Below are 20,694 nucleotides of genomic sequence, written 5' to 3'. Positions count from 1 at the left end.
ATGATTTGTCTGTTTCCCAAATTGTACAAACAAAAATCTCTGACATGGCATTAGATTCAAAGAGCAATGTTAGCGCTTTCGTAATATCCACCACATCTTCTTTCTCCTGCAAAAGGGATTAATCGAGTCTCCAGTTTTGGTATCTGGTCTTTCAGATCAAAATCAAGGATTATGGGGACATGGTCAGATAACAAAATATTGCCAATGCTAGAGTCTATTAACTAAAAGGTAAGTGTAGTTGGTGAAAATGAAGACACCCATTATGGTGTCTAAGGGTTTGCTTAGAAGGGGTTAAAAAGGAGTTTAGAGGAATCAAGGGAAGGATCTAAAACAAGCTTGAGGTCTACACCTAAAATTAATAGGCCTTCCATAAAGTCTATCATTGATTTTAAGGCAAGATCCAAAAATCAATGGTGGTTTTGTTTGATAGATACAAGTTGACCAAGGTAATCAGTTCCAACCATACCTTTATGAAAACAAATATCTGCCTTCTACATCCATGGGGCAGTCAGACAAACCCCATGGGACTGATTTAGTAGTATACTTACCACTCAAGATTTTTTTTATTTGAAGAGCCATTGTAGTAGACAGTAGGAAATTATGTACATACAGTATCTGTCATGCATGTTTGGGATTTTCACTTTCTGAAAATATGTTACCTTAAAAAATGCAGAATCAAATCACAATTTTCAAAGAAACATTTTACATTTCTCAGGGACATTGAGGTCGTGAGCATTGAGAGACATAATACATATAGATTTTATGGTCTCTTAGGAGATAAATAGGAGTAGGAAGGGGAGAAAATAATAGGGGGGGAGGGGGGGGGGAAGAAAGAGGGAGGTAGGTGAAGAAAAACTAAAGGGTAGAGGAGGATGGGCTTGTGCAACAATAACAGTAGAGGGGGAACAGAAATTAAACACAAGGTAGTCACTGGCTGGATAAGAAGGAAGAAGGGATAAGGAGGGTTTAGATATGTAGGGGTTTTCTTGGGGTATCAATGGGTGAACCAAAGTTCAACGTATTAATAGTGGGGGAGAATATGCCATGGTGAGTCAGTAGCAATCCAGGCATTGTGGAGTTCAGTAATAATAAGCATTCAGAGAGTATTAGTATGATCTCCTGACAGGTCAACAGAAACATAAGGGAAAACAATATAGAAGTGTAGTGTCACAGGTATCTTATAATATGGTATGAGACAATTCTTTTAAACTGTTGTGGTATTCCCCATGTAGTGTTTCGTGTTACATTGAGCAGGGGAAAGCCAGAGTGGTACACAGGAGCTCACAGTAGTAAAGAAAACAAACATTCAGTGAAATTAACCGCTTGCCGACTGCGCACAGTATATTTACTGCGGCAGTCGGCCCCGGCCAGGCAGAGTGACGTAGGTCTACGTCGCTCGCCTGTCACTCCTTCCAGAGCCAATAGCGGGCGGGCGCGCGCCCGCCGAGGCGCGCGCCCGCCTCGGCTCGTTCACGGAGGAGTGCGGGAGTGTGACTGGCGGACCCGATGTCCGCCGGTCACACTACGATCGCCGCTACAGCGGGAGAAAGACAGAGCGGCTTGTGTAAACAAGCCACCTGTCAGTTCTCCCTGTGTAAAAGTGAAGATCAAACAGTTCTACTATGTAGAACTGTTGATCTTCGTTTTTACACTAGTAGCCATGTCCCTACACAGTTAGAATCACGCCCCTAGGACACACTTAACCCCTCCCTGTCCAATACTGTTAACCCCTTCCCTGCCAGTGTCATTTTTGCAGTAACAGTGCATATATATAGCACTGATTACTGCAGTAATGTCACTGGTACCCCCAAAAGTGTCAAAAATGTCAGTCAAGGGTCCGATCTGTCCGCCGCAATGTCGCAGTACCGCAAAAAAAATCGCAGATCACCGCCATTACTCGTTAAAAAAAAAAACACCAAAAATGACAAAAATCTTTCCCTTTGTTAGTAAACGCGATAACTTTTGCGCAAACCAATCAAAATACGCTTTTTGCGATTTTTTTTACCAAACATAGGTAGCGTAAAACAAATTGGCCGAAAATTTTAAAAAATTTTGATTTTTACATTTTTTTTTGGGGGAATTTCATATAAAAAAAAGTGAAAAATATTGTTGTTTTTGCAAAAATTACGCTCTTTTTTTGTTTATAGCGCGTGATCAAAAAATCGCACAGGTGATCAAATACCACCAAAAGAAAGCTCTGTTTGTGGGAAAAAAAGGACGTGAAATTCGTTTAGGTACAGCGTCGCACGACCGCGCGATTGTCCGTTAAAGTCACGCAGTAAAAAATCGCAAAATAACCCCTGGTCTTTTAGCAGGAAAATCCTCCAGGGGTAAAGTGGTTAAAAGGCAAATCAGGATAGGCGTCTGTGATCCCTATCTCCACAACAGCGAAGCCACTGACAACGAATCAAGAAGGGTTAACCTTTATACAAGTTTGTTAGAAGGGGACTGGTAACAATGTGAAGGCCAAATAAACACATCATTTATAAACTAAACAAGTTAGATCACCAACTAAGTAGCTAGAATTTTAAGGAGAGGCGGCGGGATCCCCGCAGTAGTGCACCTCAAGGCGGGTGAAGGTATTGGGGGCAGTCTATGTCTATAAATGTCAAAAATTATAGGAAGTCTTTTTTCATTTCTGCCTTTCCCTTTCATTGGCAAGATGTAGTCATGAAATATCTAGGTGTGAAGATTCCTACAGATCTCTTCCTTATTTATGACTTAAATGTTCTTCCGCTATTGTTACAAACCCAATCAGAACTCTTAATCTGGTCAAAGTTTACCCTATCTTGGCTTGGCCATATCAATGCTATTAGAATGGACATACTACCAAAATATCTTTCTAGGTTTCAAACTTTACTGATTAAACTTTCCAAAGCCTTTTTCAACAAACTAAATAGTGTTTTTCTACAATTTATCTGGAAGACCAGACCTCCACTCAACCGGAAAACGCTTTGGCGTTCAAAAGCACGCGGAGGTGCAGCTCTACTGAAACTAGAGCTTGATCATAAGGCAGCTATATTCTTATGGATTTTAGATTGGTTTTACCATTCTTATGATAAACAATGGGTCCAGTTAGAACTCCTCTCCACTACATCCTAAAGTTGCCCTTTGGAATCCTTTTAAAGACATTAGACCACTCCCCTCTTGGCCATGGCTTACTTATTTGGCTTTAAAATGTTGAACTGGTTATTTAAACCTATATCCTTTATCTTCTGTTCAAGGTTCCTTCACTCCCCTATTAGATAATCCTTCTTTTCCTATTCGACTTTCACATTCGATTCTAAGCTGAAACACATTTTTTGGAGAGCAAATTAGGCATACGATTTTGGAAGATACACTTTTATCATTCTCAGATTTTCAAACCATACATGGAAATAGGAGGAGCCCCTGGTTCCTCTATCTACAGTTACAGAGTTTATTACTCTCTAATACCAACAAATGTCATTAATTGGCCTTTTACAGAATTCGAGCAATTGAGCATATCTTCGGAGCCTCCAACACATACTATATCCAAGATCTACACATTACTTTCTATTTGTGTCTCACCAGGTGTACCTTCGTATATGACTAAGTGGACAGTGGAACTCGGACGTCCAATGCAAAAGAAGGAATGGGACCAAATTTTCATCAACACCCATAAACTGTCAATGGCCTGTGATACTCAAGAATGCAATTTTGCCATCTAAATGATATCCCACCCCAGTGAATTTACATCACATTTTTCCATCTCAGACTGAATTATGCTGGTGCTGCCATGCTTCTATGGGCAACCTTAGTCATCTTAGATCGGCTTGCCCTCCTATTAATAAACTCTAGGAGGAGGTAATTAGCTTCTCTGTTTTTTATTTTTTTTTCAGCAGTTAGACAATTGATACTTAGATACTAGAAATCTACCATTGTTCCCTCAATTCCGGAATGAATTGAGACTCTTAATATCATTATGCGCATGAAGGAATTGGTAGCTGAAAATAATGACATGATTGAGAAGTTCTAAAGGGTATGGTCGACCTGGATATCTTTTAAGGATTATCCTTAGTTACTGGATTACTTGGTTAAGCTTCATTGCGGTTTATGGATAAACATTTATGTTTAAGACCAGCATTTAAAGAAATAAACTTCCCTTCTCTTTTTTTTTTCATTAAACTTGTGTAAGACCTCCTGCTTTTTTTTTTTTTTTACCAGATTATTGAAAGGTCCCTCGACTAATATATCATTATATCATGTACCCTGTTTTTTTTTTTGTACAACATCTGAATTAATAAGGATGAATTAATGAAGGATTGTCAATATTTCTGCATATGTTAGGAATCTTCCAGCTTACTACTAGTAGCTCATCAATATTTTTCAGAATCACAGATCTTAGGGCCTCAGTTTAAAATCTAAGCCCTCCTACCCCTTCCTACTTCACAGCAAAGAAGTGCTGAAACATCAGATTTAGTAGTAGGAAAAAAAAAAAAAACACAAGAGTTGTAGTAGTAGTAATAATGATAATCACAATATGTTAGGTTGTTCTAGGACATAAGTGCTCCTTCCCACAATTACATTCTAACACTAATGTTAACCTCATTATGTTGTGGAGTTTTTGTCTGGTTTTTAGCTGAGGAAACACTCAGAGATAGGAATGGGAAAACGGTTGGGCCGAGCATGGGTTTAGACTTCTGTATAGGATAGCCCTTCACTATAGAAAGGGGTGGGGCATGGGGAAGACAGTGTCGGTAAATTGGAAGCTGTTAGAGCATGATGAAACCTGACACATTGCATTGGAGAGATGAGGGTTAGGGTCAGTTAGGAAATTTTACTTTTAATTCCAAATGTTATCTCTTTAGGCAATCAACACCCTTGCTGCCCTTTCTTTTGTTTCCTGTAATAAAATACCGCCTATATTTTTTGGGCTTGAATTTCTGAAAGCAAATAGGCTGTTGAATTTGAAAGGGAATTTCTCTCAGCTTAATTAATGAGTTGAAGCTCTGCTGACTTCCATCATCCTATCATGTGGAAGCAAAAAGTCTGTTTTTTATATTTTGCTTGTATGTGTTTGGGTATTCTTTGCAAAGTGGATTTTCTCCGCATTCACTAAACTAAGTTAAACTCCCCTGTAAAGGGAACAGCCTTTTTGCCTTTGAAAACAACCCCCTTTGTCTCTAGTACATTTTCAGCTATTATCCTTAAATAAAGTGATTGTAAAGCTTGAGGTTTTTTGTTCCCTCGCCCGCCCTCTTTGCTTCTCCTCTTCGGCAAGTGCCAAAGTACGAAAGTGGCATTTGTGTTGGGTCAATCCAAGCTGTCCAGTCTGTGTCTATTGACACAGACAAGGCAGCAGAGGAGGGAGAGAGCGGAGAGAACTGAGAGTGCTGGATCAAGATCGGGCTCAGGTAAGTATACGGGTAGACTATGGGTGCCCTCTGGAACAGAACGTTTTTTTACCTTCATGCATAGAATGCGTGAAGGCAAAAACATTAAGGCGTTAGAAGAACCACTTTACAAAAACTGTACTGCTACTGGCCCGTTTTACACTGCTGTATACTCTACAGTATCTTACAGTCAAAGAAAAGCCTAACACTAAGTATTTTAAAAAAGTATTCCCTCCCCTTCCTTCTGCCTATCCTGCATACCCTGTGTAAATAGATCTGTATACTTACCTTTTTTTATCTAATCTGCTCACATAAACCTGCAGGTCTGGCTCCCCTTTATAAGGGAGTATCTGACAATGGTTGTGAATGACCATTCACTGGAGCCAAAGCTGCTGAACCAAGTGACCAGACCAAAGCAAAGATTTATAAAAAGAACAACTTTTTTTTTTACACAGAGTATGCAAGATAGGTAGTTGTGGTGGTGGCGGGGTGGACATATTTAAGAATAGTTAGTGTTAGGCATTTCTTCCACTTTAACCACTTAAGCCCCAGGCCTATTTCTGACACTTTTTGTTTACAAGTTAAAATCAGTATTTTTTCCTAGAAAACTACTTAGAACTACTTAGAACCCCCAAACATTATACATATTTTCTTAGCAAAGACTCTGGAGAATAAAACGGCGGTCATTGCAATATTTTTTTTGTCAAAATAATTTTTTGGAAAAATTACGAAAAATCATATTTCACTGCATTTAAAAAAAACTAACCAGTAAAGTTAGCCCATTTTTTTTGTATATTGTGAAAGATGATGTCACGCCGAGTAAATAGATAGCCAACATGTTACGGTTTAAAATTGCGCACACCCGTGGAATGGTTAAAAACTACGGTCAATAGAAATCTCAATAGGCGACGCTTTAAACTTTTTTAATGGTTACCAGTTTAGAGTTGGAGTGTAGCTCTTTTTTTTTTTTATTATTGCTCATGCTCTGGCAATCGTGGTGATACCTCATGTGTGGTTTGAACAGTGATTTCATTCGCAGCTCGACTTCCATATACATTTTCTTTCGTGCGCAAGCTAACGGCGACGGGGCGGCTAAAATGTTGTTTTTTTTTTCCTATTGTAAGGGATTAGCTCGGTGGCGGGTGTGGATGACCCCTTGGGGGGTGCGTTTTCCCAGAGAGGTAGCCGACAAGTGCTTGCAAACAAACAGTGTGGTTTATTAAATGGTGTTTTCTTCACCAGGCTGTATGCAGCAAAACATCCAAAATAAAATAAAACAGAAAATAAATCCTTGCCTCTGTGGGCGGCTACCTTCTCACAACTGGAACCTGCCTAAGTGTCTGTCTCCAACCTACCGTCGGGCAGACTTCCTGGTCCTACAGCGGACACTCAATAGTCCTTTTATAATAGTTTCACAGGGCAACGCAGTCCTTTGTTTCTTTCACATCAACAGTTCGTCTTCTCACCTTTGAGACGTATTCACCCTTGGTTACCGTCCCGGGCACACATCACTCCGGGGGGTCTTCTCCCAGGCCCACACATCCTGTCGGGAGGCACACGCTGACTGTCCTCCTGCTCCCAGCCCACATGGCTTCAGGACACAGCTTCTGGAGGCAGCAAACAATAGGAATTTCTCTGAACAAATTATAGAGCCTTAACTCCCTCATTCTGAACAGGTGAAGGCCTTTCAACTTCCTGCTGGCTAGCTCTGTAGCCAACACCCTAAATTAATTAATGGACTTTCTAAATCAGGTGGAAATGTATCTCCTTCCTGTGACTACATTCCCAGATTTAGCTGACTTCCTGTTACACTATTTATTGAATTGTTTTTTTAACTTTATCACAGGTTTTTTAAATAAAATTAAATCTGATCACTTTTATTGCTGTCACAAGTAATGTAAACATCCCTTGTGACAGCAATATGCAGTGGCAGGTACTCTTTATGGAGGGATCGAGGGTCTAAAAGACCCTAGACCCCTCCACTACACTTCCATGTATTCAAAACGGCGAAAACTGCATTTTTGAATACTCGGTTTTTGAATCTGCCGCCTTTAGCAGCAGAGTAACCCGGACTTGACGTCATGGACGCCGCTTCCGGGTTACGTCATCGGAGACCCGATCAAAGTCACATCCGGCTTAGATCGGGACCCCATCCAGCCGGTGGACGTGCCGGCTGGGTGCTCGGGTCTCCCAGTGGGACGGGAGACCCGGGCAAAGCTGCGGAAGGCGGCGGGAGGGGGGGCTGTCCCCTCCTGCTCGCCGGGTAACGATCGAGCCACTCCCGAGCCGCATCGGTCATTACCACCAGAAAGCCGACCGCCGGCTCTAAACAACGGTACCGGGTGATGCCTCATCCCAGTATAACCCCGCAAAGTCAGCCGACGTACCCATACGTCACTTTGTGGTAAGTGGTTAATAATAGTAAGGTTCCAGACTGAGCTCTTTGTTTCTAGTAAATTTGTTCCACTTTCAGACAATTTTACACTGCAGCATCATCTGTGTTCTCTTAATTCTTAAGAAGAGCTTAATACAAATTGATCACAGTGAACTACTAAAGCTACCTGGAAGAAGTATTTATTAAAACTGAAGTGTATCAGGTTGGGGTGCTACTGCTGCATATGAGACAAACTAATTGTAAAAAAGAAAACAATAAATTCCACAGCCACATAAGTGTTGCCAGTGTATGATGTTGCTTCCTCCAAGAATATAATTTAAAGGATTTGTGAATTTCCTAAGTTGCTCTCAAAACCACTTGAAAACATCCCCTCTCCACTTTTCAGTATTAAAAAAAAGGTTGCATGTGGCAATGCTCAACTATATAGTTTTTAGAGCAAATTTCTCTGTTGTCGCCTCTTCTCCTTTCTTGATCTTTTAGGTTACTGTCCTACTGTTGAGAGCATGTGATTTTGTATAGCTCAGGAGGAAAGTTCAAACTCACTGCCCCCTCCTTTCCTGGCCAGCCAGGCTGCAGGGTTTTTAATAGATAATAACGGAAGATCCCACATGGTATTTTTAAATGGCTCTTTAATAGAAGAATCTGATGTAGGGCTTCTCCCAAAAAATCACGAAAGGCACATAGGCAAGCAGCCTGCATGGCAAGGAAAGTGAGCATTGGTAGGGTACCTTGCAAGGGGGAGCAGCAGACCCCCTTTTGCAGGGCACCATGTCTCCATGTTGATGAAGACAAAGGCCTCATCCTCACATTCTCTCCTCCAAAAGGGATGTAAGGTCTGCGAGAGGGATTGGAATTTGGAAACTTTATTTAGAATAAGGGGGACCCCAGATTATCCCCCAAGTGAAAGATGTAGATGACACATGTTTTTAAACATGTCATTGCGGGGGGCTGCAAAGTCTTGTCCCCATATTGATGGGAACAAGGGCTTCATTCCCATACCCTGTCCCCTAAAAGGGATTAGGAAGTATGTAAGGGGGAGTTTTTGGAATCTAAAAGCCCCCCTTACAATAAAGAGGGGCCCAGATATCTGGCCCCTAGGTGAATGCATATGGGGCATGTCATTTAAAGAAAAGAGGAAATGGTAAAAAACCACCTGCACCAGTTAAAAAGTAAAATAATAAATGTCCCCTGATATAAATCAAATTATGATGACCAGCATCAAAGGATGCTGACCCACCACCATGGCAACCTACCACCAAGATGATGCTACCCCACCACTATTCCAATGGCAAATGACAGCTCCCCAGCCCTACTGGAAAGTAAACATAGCAATAGGGAACATATTTAATCAATTAAATCAACTGCACTGTTTACATTCTAGCAGCACTGTCAATCTGTCATTTAGTGGTAATATTGCTATCACAAACCTCGGCTGAGGCTTGGGTGGGCAGACTGGCCAAAAATGGCTAGTTTGTTTGTCCATTTGTCAAACTGTGGGTTAGCCAAACAAGCTGGGCTTGACTGAAGTTCATGTTTGAATCCAAAGCTCATCCCAATGAAGGAGCCATTAGTTCCATCTGTTTAGATTTCAACGACTCCCTCCCATTTTAGTTTCTCTATGTTTTAATACTTCAGTGCTCATCAGCCATTACTTTTTATTCGTAAATATTTTTGATCACTCTTTAAAAATACAGCCGTAATTTTTTTTTTCCAATTTAATTTAATAGGATCATTTCTTACTTTCTCAACCCTCAATTACAAGATATTTCTCTTTAACTTTTATACCAGTAATGCTTTAAGCAATATGAGTTTTAGACATGTTGAATTGCTTGACTGTATATTTACAGTCCACTATATAGACAATACCAGGAATATTCTGCACACATTAGGTGGACATGGTATTTATTATTTGACCAGAAAAATAACTGAGGTAAATACAGTATATTAGGATGAAATCAATAGTTTTAAATAAAACTTAAGAAGAGTACAAACTAAAATATACTTTTTTTAAGACAACAGTACTTGGTTTACTAAAACACACTGATAAAAATATATTTGGCAAAAATATATACTGTAAATAACAAAGGGAGGAGCATGATGTCACCACGCAGTTGGAGTCTGGAACTGGCCCGTTCGATTCCCAGGACCGACTTTGCTATTACAAGCATTGTATATCTTTACCTTTGTGAGTATTTTGGCACTTTTTAATCTACCTGAATGGTTTTACGTTGCATGGTACCCCCGGCTTTTTCTTTTATGCATACCTTGGAGAATCGGGGGGTGACCAGAAAAAAGACCTGAATGTGATGAATGTTACATCTTGCCATGAAGGATCCCTTACATTCAAACACATATTGATATCTCTTAAACAGAGGGTAAAATTGCTCTGGTAAGCGTGTTTTACTAGGAATGGTGGAGGAACACCGGTGTGGTGTGCATAAGTATGAAGAACTGCACTTCTTTTCTGCCGAAGAAGGACATATTGCAAATTATTAGTTTCACATACTTTTGGATGGTGGATTTTGAGTGGATTTATTGTTTTATGATTTTTCTGTACAGAGTGGATTTTTGTTGTTTTTTTATAAATAATTTTATTCATTTCTCTGAGCGCAGCACCTATTTATATGGAAAAATATATACTGGTATGATTCTATCAAATTAATTTTAAAAAAACAAAAGAAAAAACTCTTATATAAGCAACCATAATACTGTATATGTTCACAGATATATGACCCCCTATCTAAATTGAACTGGATAGAAGATATTACATTACTTGATTCTAAATTAAAAGTGGGGTATTACCATGCATTAACTGTGTAAAAGGAATGGCCCATGCATCAAATATGTACATCCTTTAACAGTACGTGTAGATCCTAAAGTGCACCTGTGCTGAGGCTATATGTATTAGAGTATTCACATATTCTTAACAGGCAGTAAAAAGGCTTTAACATAAGCCACCACTGACCTATCTAGTTGCCTGTACTATGAAGTGATTATTTCTAAAATATCTCCAAAAATCACAATGAAAAGTCCCAGTGACATATCTGGATACCCAAGTAAGGGCCTGCAACTTGTATGTGATGCTATATTTTCCTGTCACTGTAAATATAAATTGTACAACCTGTCTACTGACACAAGTGCACTAGGGTTATAATAATAATAATAATTAATAATAATTAAAAAAAACTGAACTGAAAAATGTTATAAAATAGAGAGAGACCACAGGGTTAAGAAATGTATGAGACAAGTGTTCACACAGTTCACAGCTACAACAAAGGTACCAGGATTTACATGGTTGCATTATGAATGGATCATCTTAGTCCATAATGTGGATTCTCTTTCTGAAGTACTATATAGCCGCAAATGTTGCACAATACTTTTTACTACTTGCAGTGATATGAAAAAATATATCTGATGCTAGGTCTACTTTATGAATTCTTTGTTTGACTAAAGAAATGCAAAGGCATAGGTCTGCAGTTGTAGATGTTGTATACCTATTTTATTTATAAAGTGATGGTATAAAGAGTGCATCAATGTGAATGAATGCAATGAGCCTGAATTTCATATACTGTATCTCAGTACTAGATATTGATAGAATTTCCTAGCTAGGATTAGCCGATTCCCTTCCAGCCTATGGTCGAATGACACCATGGCCAGCCTCTCGTTTATCCAGTGGATGTCATATGATGTCCTCCCAGATTGCACTTCACACACAGCAGCGGGGCAGTGCAGCAGCGCAATCTGTCACTGCCTGCATCCACTGAACACAGCCAAAGACTGAACACTGTACCAGCCTCCTGCCAGTACCATGTGACAGCTGTAACCAATCACAGCAGGTAACATGACAGGTGTAAACAATTGATGGCTTCCTTTCAAGCCATCCATTGTGTACAATTGTGTTGCAAGCTGTCACAGCCCATCTTTGCCATGTAATCAGCTGTAGCCAATCACAGCTAGAAACAACAAAACAAACTGAATAAATCGATTTCATTCAGTAAAATGCTTGCATATAGCAATGAAATTCATTGCTTTAAGCAGACATAAGGTGTAAAAAAAAAAAGAAAAATATATATATATATATATATATATATATATATATATATATATATATATATATATATATATATATATATTAATCACTTCCCCAGAGTAGCAGAATGTTACTATGGTAACATTATATTGCTCTGGTCAAAGTGTGTTAAAAAAAATCGTAAATTAGGGGATAGCTGTACTGTCCTGACATTTTTGGTACTCAAGAAATGACACATCAGGATTGATCAATTTTCAGATCTATACAATAAGGTGTGAGCTCTAATCCATTCCTATAGACTAAATCATATACACTGATTTGGATTATTTTCACCAAAGAAATGTAGCAGAATACATTTTTGCTTAAATTTATGAAAAACGTTTATTTATTTGCAAAATGTTATAACAGAAATGAAGGAAAAAGTGTTTTTTTACCCAAAAATTTCAGTCTTTTTTATTTATTTAGCAAAAAATGAAACATCCAGTGGTTATTAAATACCACAAAAAAGATCTATGTGTGTGAACAAAATGATAAAAATCATGGGTACAGTGTTGAACTGGTTAAAAACATATAGTTCATACTTTCAGAGACTGCCACTTTTAACCTTCTTAGGTCTCAGTTACGTGGGCACAGTGATCAGTACACCCATGCAGAGGGCTGTGTTTACCTAACAAGTAGGCACAGGTGGTCCATGCAGCTGCATGCAGTTACAATGACAGGCAGATGGTTGCTTGGATGTTCACGCACAGCCTTGAGAACAGTATATTTTTGTTCTGAGCCATGCATCAGTCCCACATGGATGTATACCCAGGGATGTGCATGAAGATCCATGCAATTGTGCACTTGTCATTGGTTTGAACAGCCTGGCTGAACATGGCTAAATGGACTACCTCTGCCTCCTGGGCATGTAAGTTTGACCTCTGCATGGGTGTACTGATCAGTGCATCCATGTGAATGGGGCCTAGAGGAAATAAAATAATTTGACATCAGAAAAAGAGCACTTGAATCTAAAAGTAACAGGAGGTTGGTTGCAACCCACTGGGAATATTAGTTAGGACCAATTCGCACTTTTGTCATTTGGCTGCATTGGGTTGAACCACTCAAGCTAGGCTTATTGCAATAACAAGCTGAAATCCATGGTTTCCAGTAGTCCTAGATCACACTAATGATCTGTGTAGATGTGCAAAGGGTCAAAATGCAGCACAACGCATTTCAACACATTGTAGCATATCATCACATGCTGCAGAGGCTATTAAGGAAAACAAAATAAAGTATTTTGGCTTCTGCTGTGGAAAAATAAAAAACAATGCAAAGCATTAAAAAAAGCATGCCAACATATGTCAACTCAAGTACGATTAACGCGCATCAAAGCATGCTAATCAGTACACACATTATGTGAATCCACTGTTCACTTTAGCATCTCCAGCATTCCTGCTTTTATTGTGCCTCAACTGTATAATAACTCCCATCAAATGCAAAAACATTTTTTAGCATTTCTATCACACTTTCGCCCTTACTATGCACTAATATTTGCTTTACAGTATGTGCAAGCATGTATCATCAATGCATTCTAGAATTGGATTACTTGCAAATATGTAAATTTACCTATGTGAGTGCTGAAGTAGCTCCAAATGCTCTATATTTATAGCACGATAATACCAAGATAATAAAATATATGTGTGCTATTTTTTTTTTTTAAAGCGTAAGGCAGAGTTTAACCCCTGCCAATTTTTTTCCTGCCTGTGGCCCATTGGGGAGATTTTCCCTCACTTCCTGATACAACAGAAAGTGATAGAAAACCCTTATATAGCAAAAGGAATTCAGTACTTAGGTAGTTGTCAGTGAAACAGATGTGCCCTAAAAATGTTTTCTGCTCAGCTTTTACTCTGGTGGTAACATTAAAATTTTGGATTCCTCATTACTTTCTGTCTTGGACAATGAACACCTGGACAAATAGAAGAGTAAATCTACCAAGAAGGGACAGACTGCAATAAAAGTTCACAATTATTCTAAGCCTTTCCAACTTTATCCAAATATATAAAACATTGGGTTATACATGACCTATTGGCCTCAGTATCTGAGTTAATACATTATTCACCTAAACATAATAAACAGGTTGTACTGTAGAAATGATGGTGTATTGTTGTAAAACTGCTGAAATTGAACATCCAATTTCATTGTGGATTAACAAAAACTTGAAATTATTGATGCCATAGTTCTAAAAAAAGACTTTCTAATAAATAAACAAGTACAATTAATAAAACAATATCTATTTGTATGTAAAGATTAATAAACAATACGAAGACAGGTACATCTAGGAAGGGAAACAACTAAACAAAATACAATATTTGGACAGTTACCATCTCAACACACATTACAGTACACTGAGGAAGACATTTGTTAGCCACTTTTGTCACTGTAAACAAAAATAAAGGAATTTTAAAGATGTGCTATTATAATTAGCATTAATCACTAGAATTATTATTCTTAAAGAGAGGACAAACATGATTTACTACAAACCGATAAGCATTCCAAATTTTTTTTAACAAATCTTTAAGATTGAAGAACCACCTAAGCAGTCTTGAATGTAAAACATTTTAATTGCAAATGATCAAAATAATAAACAATTTATTTACATTGTCTGATCACAATTATCTTTAAGTGACAAAAACAACATAGGTGTTGATGATTAAGTGAAGCAGATAATTAGGTATGACAATTAGCAGGAAAAATCAATGCATAACACCTCACTGAATCTGTATATAAGTACAGTTGTGTTATTTTGTATTTTAACCCTTAGCAATACAGCCACTTTGGAGCCTTAGTTGTATTGCACAAACCTAGTAATATAGATATGCTATTGAAACTATCCTTCAGTAGTAAAGATTTAAAAGAAAGCTATCACAATAGAAATATGCAGGCTTCGATTACAGACTTTTCTTTCTCAATAGGCTACTTGACCAGCTGTCATGCCAACCAATCAAATGTCGGCTGATTATATATTTTATCACAAAGGATGCAATGCATAGCTCTTTTAAATACATATCATTGTACCCAAAACTGTTTTGTCACAGTAACTGTTGTGCTTGTTACTTATGATTTGGCCCTAGCCACTCAACATCTCAAACGTTCATCCCTTAAGAGATGCTTTCCAAATAATGTCTGGTGTTCTGGTCAGTTTATTGTACACCTTCCAGATTGCAACCTTTGAACATACCAATAGCTTATTGGTTTTGGCCATACGTATATGCACCCTCCTGGTATATAGTGTATAATCATGTCCTTTTTATGTTCGTTAGGTAATTTTAGGTGAATTTACTTTTATTATAAATGATCTATCATAAGATACAAGCAATGTTTAGAAAACAAACAATGGGTCACTAGCCAGTTGTTTGATGAGACATATAGGCTCCTTTCACACATACGGTCGGTTTTTCAGGTGGACCTGATCGGATGCCCCATGCATCCCTATGGGGCAGCGGATGTCAGCGGAGACATGTCTGCTGAACTCTGCTGCCATCCGATCTGATCCTGTATGTCAAACCTGGACGGATGGAAACCCTATTTTCCATCCGTCCAGCGGATCGGATGGGATCGGATGAGAATGGACAGATGGTCCGTTCTTATCCGATTCCCCCATAGGGGACAGCGGGGATCTGACAGCTCTGTTTCCGCACACAGAGCGGAGACAGAGCTGTCATCCACCTGCTCAGCAGGGATCAGCGGATCGATCCCCTGCTGAGCAGAACAGCTCCGTCGATGGAACGGAACCGTGGGAAAGGGGCCATAGGATTCAGTCCTCAATTATAACATTGTTCTAAAGACAGCATTTAAAGGCAAATATATTTCATGTTCAATTCCAATATTTTCATAAAGTATGCATCAGTTTATTTGATTTTAACTCTTTAATTAATCTGCGTATGTAAATAAAGTTGATGCTTTATATTAAGGACATACAAGGATTTTATTTGGTACACTATTATTTTAAATTGATTGCTTTTGCTTTTTATTATATTGGGTGTACCTAAGCAGGCATACAACAAGGTTTTCTGGTATCAAAATTTATACTTTGTTGCTGGGAGTCGTTACATGTATTGGCAGTCAAATTTGATACCGAAGGACTCTGCTGTAAACCTGTAAACCAGTTCTTGCACCCTCAACATTTTAGAAAACCTGAGAAAGAGTTTAGATTTGCACCAAAGGATTTAAACCATGGCTGGATTGTAGAACTGCTATTAATCTCTTTTTTTTATGAAAGGTTTACAAATCAACAAAAACAGAAAAAAAAATGATATATATATATATATATATATATATATATATATATATATATATATATACTGTAAGGGATTAGCTCAGTAGTGGGATATGCAGGACCCCCTGAATGGGTAACAGCACAGTGAAGTAGGCACAAACAGACAGCAGGTTCTTAGTGAAAACAAAACTGTGGTTTATTTACACAACTGGGTAAAAGGTGCGGGTATCAAAACAGGTAAAATAAAAAAGAAAAGAAACCCTTGCCACTTTGGGCATCTAACTAAAAAAGCACAGGAACCTGACTACTTGTTCTGTCACACAGAAATAAACAGAGGCTTTAAGTCACACAGACATAATCTCACCACTCAGAGGTATTGCTGCTCCCCAGTCTACCATGTAGGAAGATGTGGTTCCAGGCTGGAGCCCCTTCCCCAAGCAGCCTGGGAGATTTATAGAGCCCTGAGTGCTTTGTCTGTTACACCTGAGCTTGTTAACCCTCATTGAGCCCAAACAGGCTCACTACACAGCACAAACACAAAAGCAATCAGTGTACAGCATAAAACTGGGACAAATATATCTCCCGTCCTGGACACAACTCCTGTCACAATACATAATATGTTTATTTATTATTATTTTTTAAATACTGTAATTAAATCTAACAATAACAGCATTAAAGAAAGGAGCATTGCCATTTTTAGGCTGTAGTGGTATCTTCAAGCTGCAGCTTAATTCTTTGTGAATGAAGTCCCTATGTTTTAACATAAAGCAGCAAAATGGGCAGGTACATACATGTTTATCATGTTTAACGTATTATTTTGTAGCATTAAAATGGCCCTTTTACCTCTTTTGCTAATAATAACAGAAGTAGCAATTGGCTTTTGTTAAGGTCCTTGAACCTGCCATATTTTTTTTTTTTTTTACAACTCATAGATGGTGCAAATTTCTTTCCTGCAACCACAGGATGCAGGAAAGAAATTTGCATAATTCCCCCATCAACACAGACAGTGTTGATGCGGGAATCCCTCCTACTAAGCAATTGTCTTGTCGGTTCAGCAGGAATCGGTCCAGATTGAAACCATTAATGGGCAGGCTGAATGTACCAAGTTGATCGATCGATCAACTTGGGTACAACCAATCTGCCGAATTTCTGATTATTGCAAGCAACTGTTATAGCCACTAGCAACAATCATTGTCTTCTCCCGGAGGGGACAGCTTGCAGTAATTGGAAGTGAATACAGCAGGCTGGTTGTACCCCAGTTGATCGATCAATCAACTTGGTACATTCAGCCTTCCCATTAATGATTTGAATATCCGCCAATTCCTGCTGAATCGGCCAAGATTCAAACAGTGTTTGGCTGACCTTAGGCAACATTATGTCTCAACATCTGAGCAGTGAAATAAATGCATAATTATTGTTTAAACTTTCTTTTTTAACTTGGTGTCAAACTTAAGATTGATAATAAGTAAATCTTAAGCTTTTATCACTGGATGGGTATGAAAGATCAATATAAAACAGACTACCATTTATCATTTAAAGTAACTTAAAAAATACACTGATATAATGCTTCTTAAAGTGGAACTATGGTCAGAAAATTAAGTCCTGCTATATCACTTCGGGTTGGCCCCTTTTGCAGGTGTAGCGATGTAAAACATTAAATATAAGTGCCTATACTGCCAAAAATCCAGTTACACACTATCTCATCCTGTACTGTAGATGCTCACTTTCTCTCTATTTTTCGGCACTATGCTGAATTGTAGAGGCCAATTTGCTGACAGCCTTAAGATTTACTGCTGTTGAGGCTCTCTGGGCTTCATCAAAATGGCAGCCTCCAACAAGAAGAAACAGGAACATTGAAGAAACAAGGCAATCTATAGCTAAAGCTTAGTTTCTTGCTAAAGAACATTGTTTTTTATCCAGTTGTTATGGTTAAAGTTCCGCTTTAATAATAGGGTAAGTATAACAAAAATTGCCTTACCTATATCCCAAGTAAGGGGATTATTTTCTTCCATTTCCATCCTCCCAATGACATACCAAATGCAAGCCATCCAGTGGGCCAAAAGGGCAAACATGGACATTAATAAAGTAAGAACTATAGTGCTATGCTGAGAATAACGATCCAACTTCTGAAGGAGGCGTAAAAGTCGTAACAATCTGATGGTTTTTAAAAGATGAACAAGTGAAACCTATAGAGCAATCACAGTAATGATGTTACTACATGTTCATTTATTGCATGTTTCTTCACTATTTACTATCCATGGTAATAAAACAAAATAAATTATAACGTAGAAAAAAAGAGAATGGTTCAATAACAAACAGAACATTCAGTAAGCCTTACATAATTTACAGAGAAACATTATTTCATATCCCCTAACCACATTTTTATGCAAAATATACACATATTTAGCATGTTGTAGGTAAAATAAACAAAAACAAATTTAAATAATAATTAAAAAAGTAATAGAGAAGAAGCAATGCAGGAGGGATAAATAAAAAAAAATCTCACTAGAAATACATACTGCTAATATTCTTTTGCTACATAAAATACAATTTAATTGTACTTTGTCAGTGATACTATTTTAATACACATCTTTAATTTACATCATATCATTTACTGTATTATATGTACTGTATGTTAGGTACTGTATTGTTTTTTGTTTTAATTTATGCATACAGGATATGGCAACATTAACAAGAGAATAACATGATGGCTTGGAAGCAATACTATGAAGTGATAGGAATTTTCAGACAGGAAACACTGAATAATAATGATGACAAAACAGGACATGGATGGAACTTTCTATAGTGTCGGTATGATGCTATTAAATGATAGCATACATACCAAGCAATACCTATTTATATTTGTTTAGCTTTGTTTAGAACATTTTTTAAGTACAATCTGACTTTAGTATACTGAAACTGTTTAATACTCGACATGTTTTGTGGTTTGATTTATATTTATAGGGTCACCCAATCTAAACAGTAAGCATTAAATAAGTATCAAATGAGGTAATAGGAAACCGTAACAATAACAATAAGAAACAGGTAGCAATAAGCACAATTCATTTTACTAGATGGAGATTTCCTTTTTAAAAGCTGTCAATTTAAAAAAAATATAGAACTTTTTGGTGAAGTTACCTTTTGATTAAAGGGTATATTATATTCCTGTTTGTAGCTGCAATGTTTAAGTCTAATTTAGGACTAGCCATGAAGTAGCTTTTTATAATTTTTTTTAATGTCAAGACTTGAAAACGTTGATGCTCTAGTATTTGGTGTTAAAAGACTCAGAGGGAGCTTCCCTGTAAAGCTTTTGGTGATTAACTTATAGCAAATCATACAGTGACCAAGAAATGTACATTACCTAAAGCCTATTGCTGCCTGGCACTAAAATGCCACATTATTTCTATAACTACCGTATAAAACTTAACCCCTAAAATTGCCACTCAGTCAAGCCTAAGATTTTAGCATAACCTTAAATCTTACCAGTACAAATTAAAATGTATGTAACCCCTAAAAATTACACTTACCAAAAAAATCTGCTCTTAAAGGCATAACATATTTCTTAATCTGCTGTACCATAAGCTCCTAAACCTTGACCCTAGCACCAACCTTTAACCTGCATCCCTAACACTAAAGTATCTTTTAGAGAAGCATACTCACCAATGCCAAGATCTCAGTGAACCACTTTACTAGTTGCTGATTGATTAAAATGTATACGTAGTGTATCATTGTGTTTACATTATTGCACTAAATCAAGAAAGTGACAAATGGACTGATTATGGAAACAACTGAAGCTGATAAAAAATAAATAAATCAAAAAGAAAGGGACGAATATTGGACCTGAAAAATGCTTAATCCCACCCCAGGTGTAAAATGAAGATGTTTTTAAGAACCGATAGGCCTTTTAATTTAAAGTGGAGAGATAAAGACTAACATTTGGCATTCATTCCTTGGTGCGTACCAGGTTGTCCTTTTGTGGGCATATGCCAACGTCATTGATAGAAGGCAGCATGGAAAGCATTGTTAAAAAAAAAAAGAAAAAAAAAACGGTTTCAAAATGTATTGGATTTAAAATGGTATGTAAAAAGTTTTACAAAACCAGTTTACAATTGTATGACTTAAATGGCAAAATTTTGTAATTTTAGGGTGTTCTGGCAAAATTCAAACTAACACTTTGAAAAAAAGCTTTAAAAAGTAGAAATATAATTTTTAATTTAAAGTTTAAGCTTTAGAAAAATCTTATATTATTATCTCATTCTTTCTTTTTATGGGACAATTTAAGGCTTTATTTTTAATAACGTTAGTAATTGTGTAAATAAAGAATTCATAAATATTACAAACACATACAACCAAGAAAGTTTTTCCTAAGTCTTATAAAAGTTGTTCTTCAAAATATTTAATCAGCTTATGGAATTCAAATGAAAAGAAATATCTACACATATCCAATTATTACTTGTACAAAAAGGAACACAGATTCTTAGTTTTCTATGTTTTTTTTAATATGTGTGTATTCATTTATAGTTTTTTCTATCTATGACAGCTGGAGGACTGTCTTATTGGAATATCATTTAAATGATAAAAGCAAAAGAAAAATAATCTTCAGTTAGAAATGTTTGTGTATGTATGTTTTATATGAGTGGCAATTTTTCTACACCATTGA

The 20,694-nt window shown here is 37.4% G+C and overlaps 1 protein-coding gene across 5 annotated transcripts in view; it reads right to left on the bottom strand.

The window, feature by feature from the left end:
* The window catches only part of KCNH8 (potassium voltage-gated channel subfamily H member 8), a 675,597-nt gene that overhangs the window by 165,982 nt on the left and 488,921 nt on the right, over window positions 1–20,694 (bottom strand). For all 5 annotated transcript variants that reach the window (XM_082259173.1, XM_082259175.1, XM_082259174.1 and 2 more), the window contains exon 7: window positions 18,013–18,220. In XM_082259173.1, coding sequence (XP_082115299.1) covers window positions 18,013–18,220 — 208 coding nt within the window. The remainder of the gene's footprint in view (window positions 1–18,012; window positions 18,221–20,694) is intronic.

The sequence above is a fragment of the Pelophylax lessonae genome (genome assembly GCF_965119305.1).
Source record: "Pelophylax lessonae genome assembly, chromosome: 5".
In the NCBI taxonomy this organism is placed as follows: domain Eukaryota; kingdom Metazoa; phylum Chordata; class Amphibia; order Anura; family Ranidae; genus Pelophylax; species Pelophylax lessonae.
The sequence above is the reverse complement of the archived record's forward strand: the minus strand, read 5'-3'. Positions and strand labels throughout refer to the sequence as shown.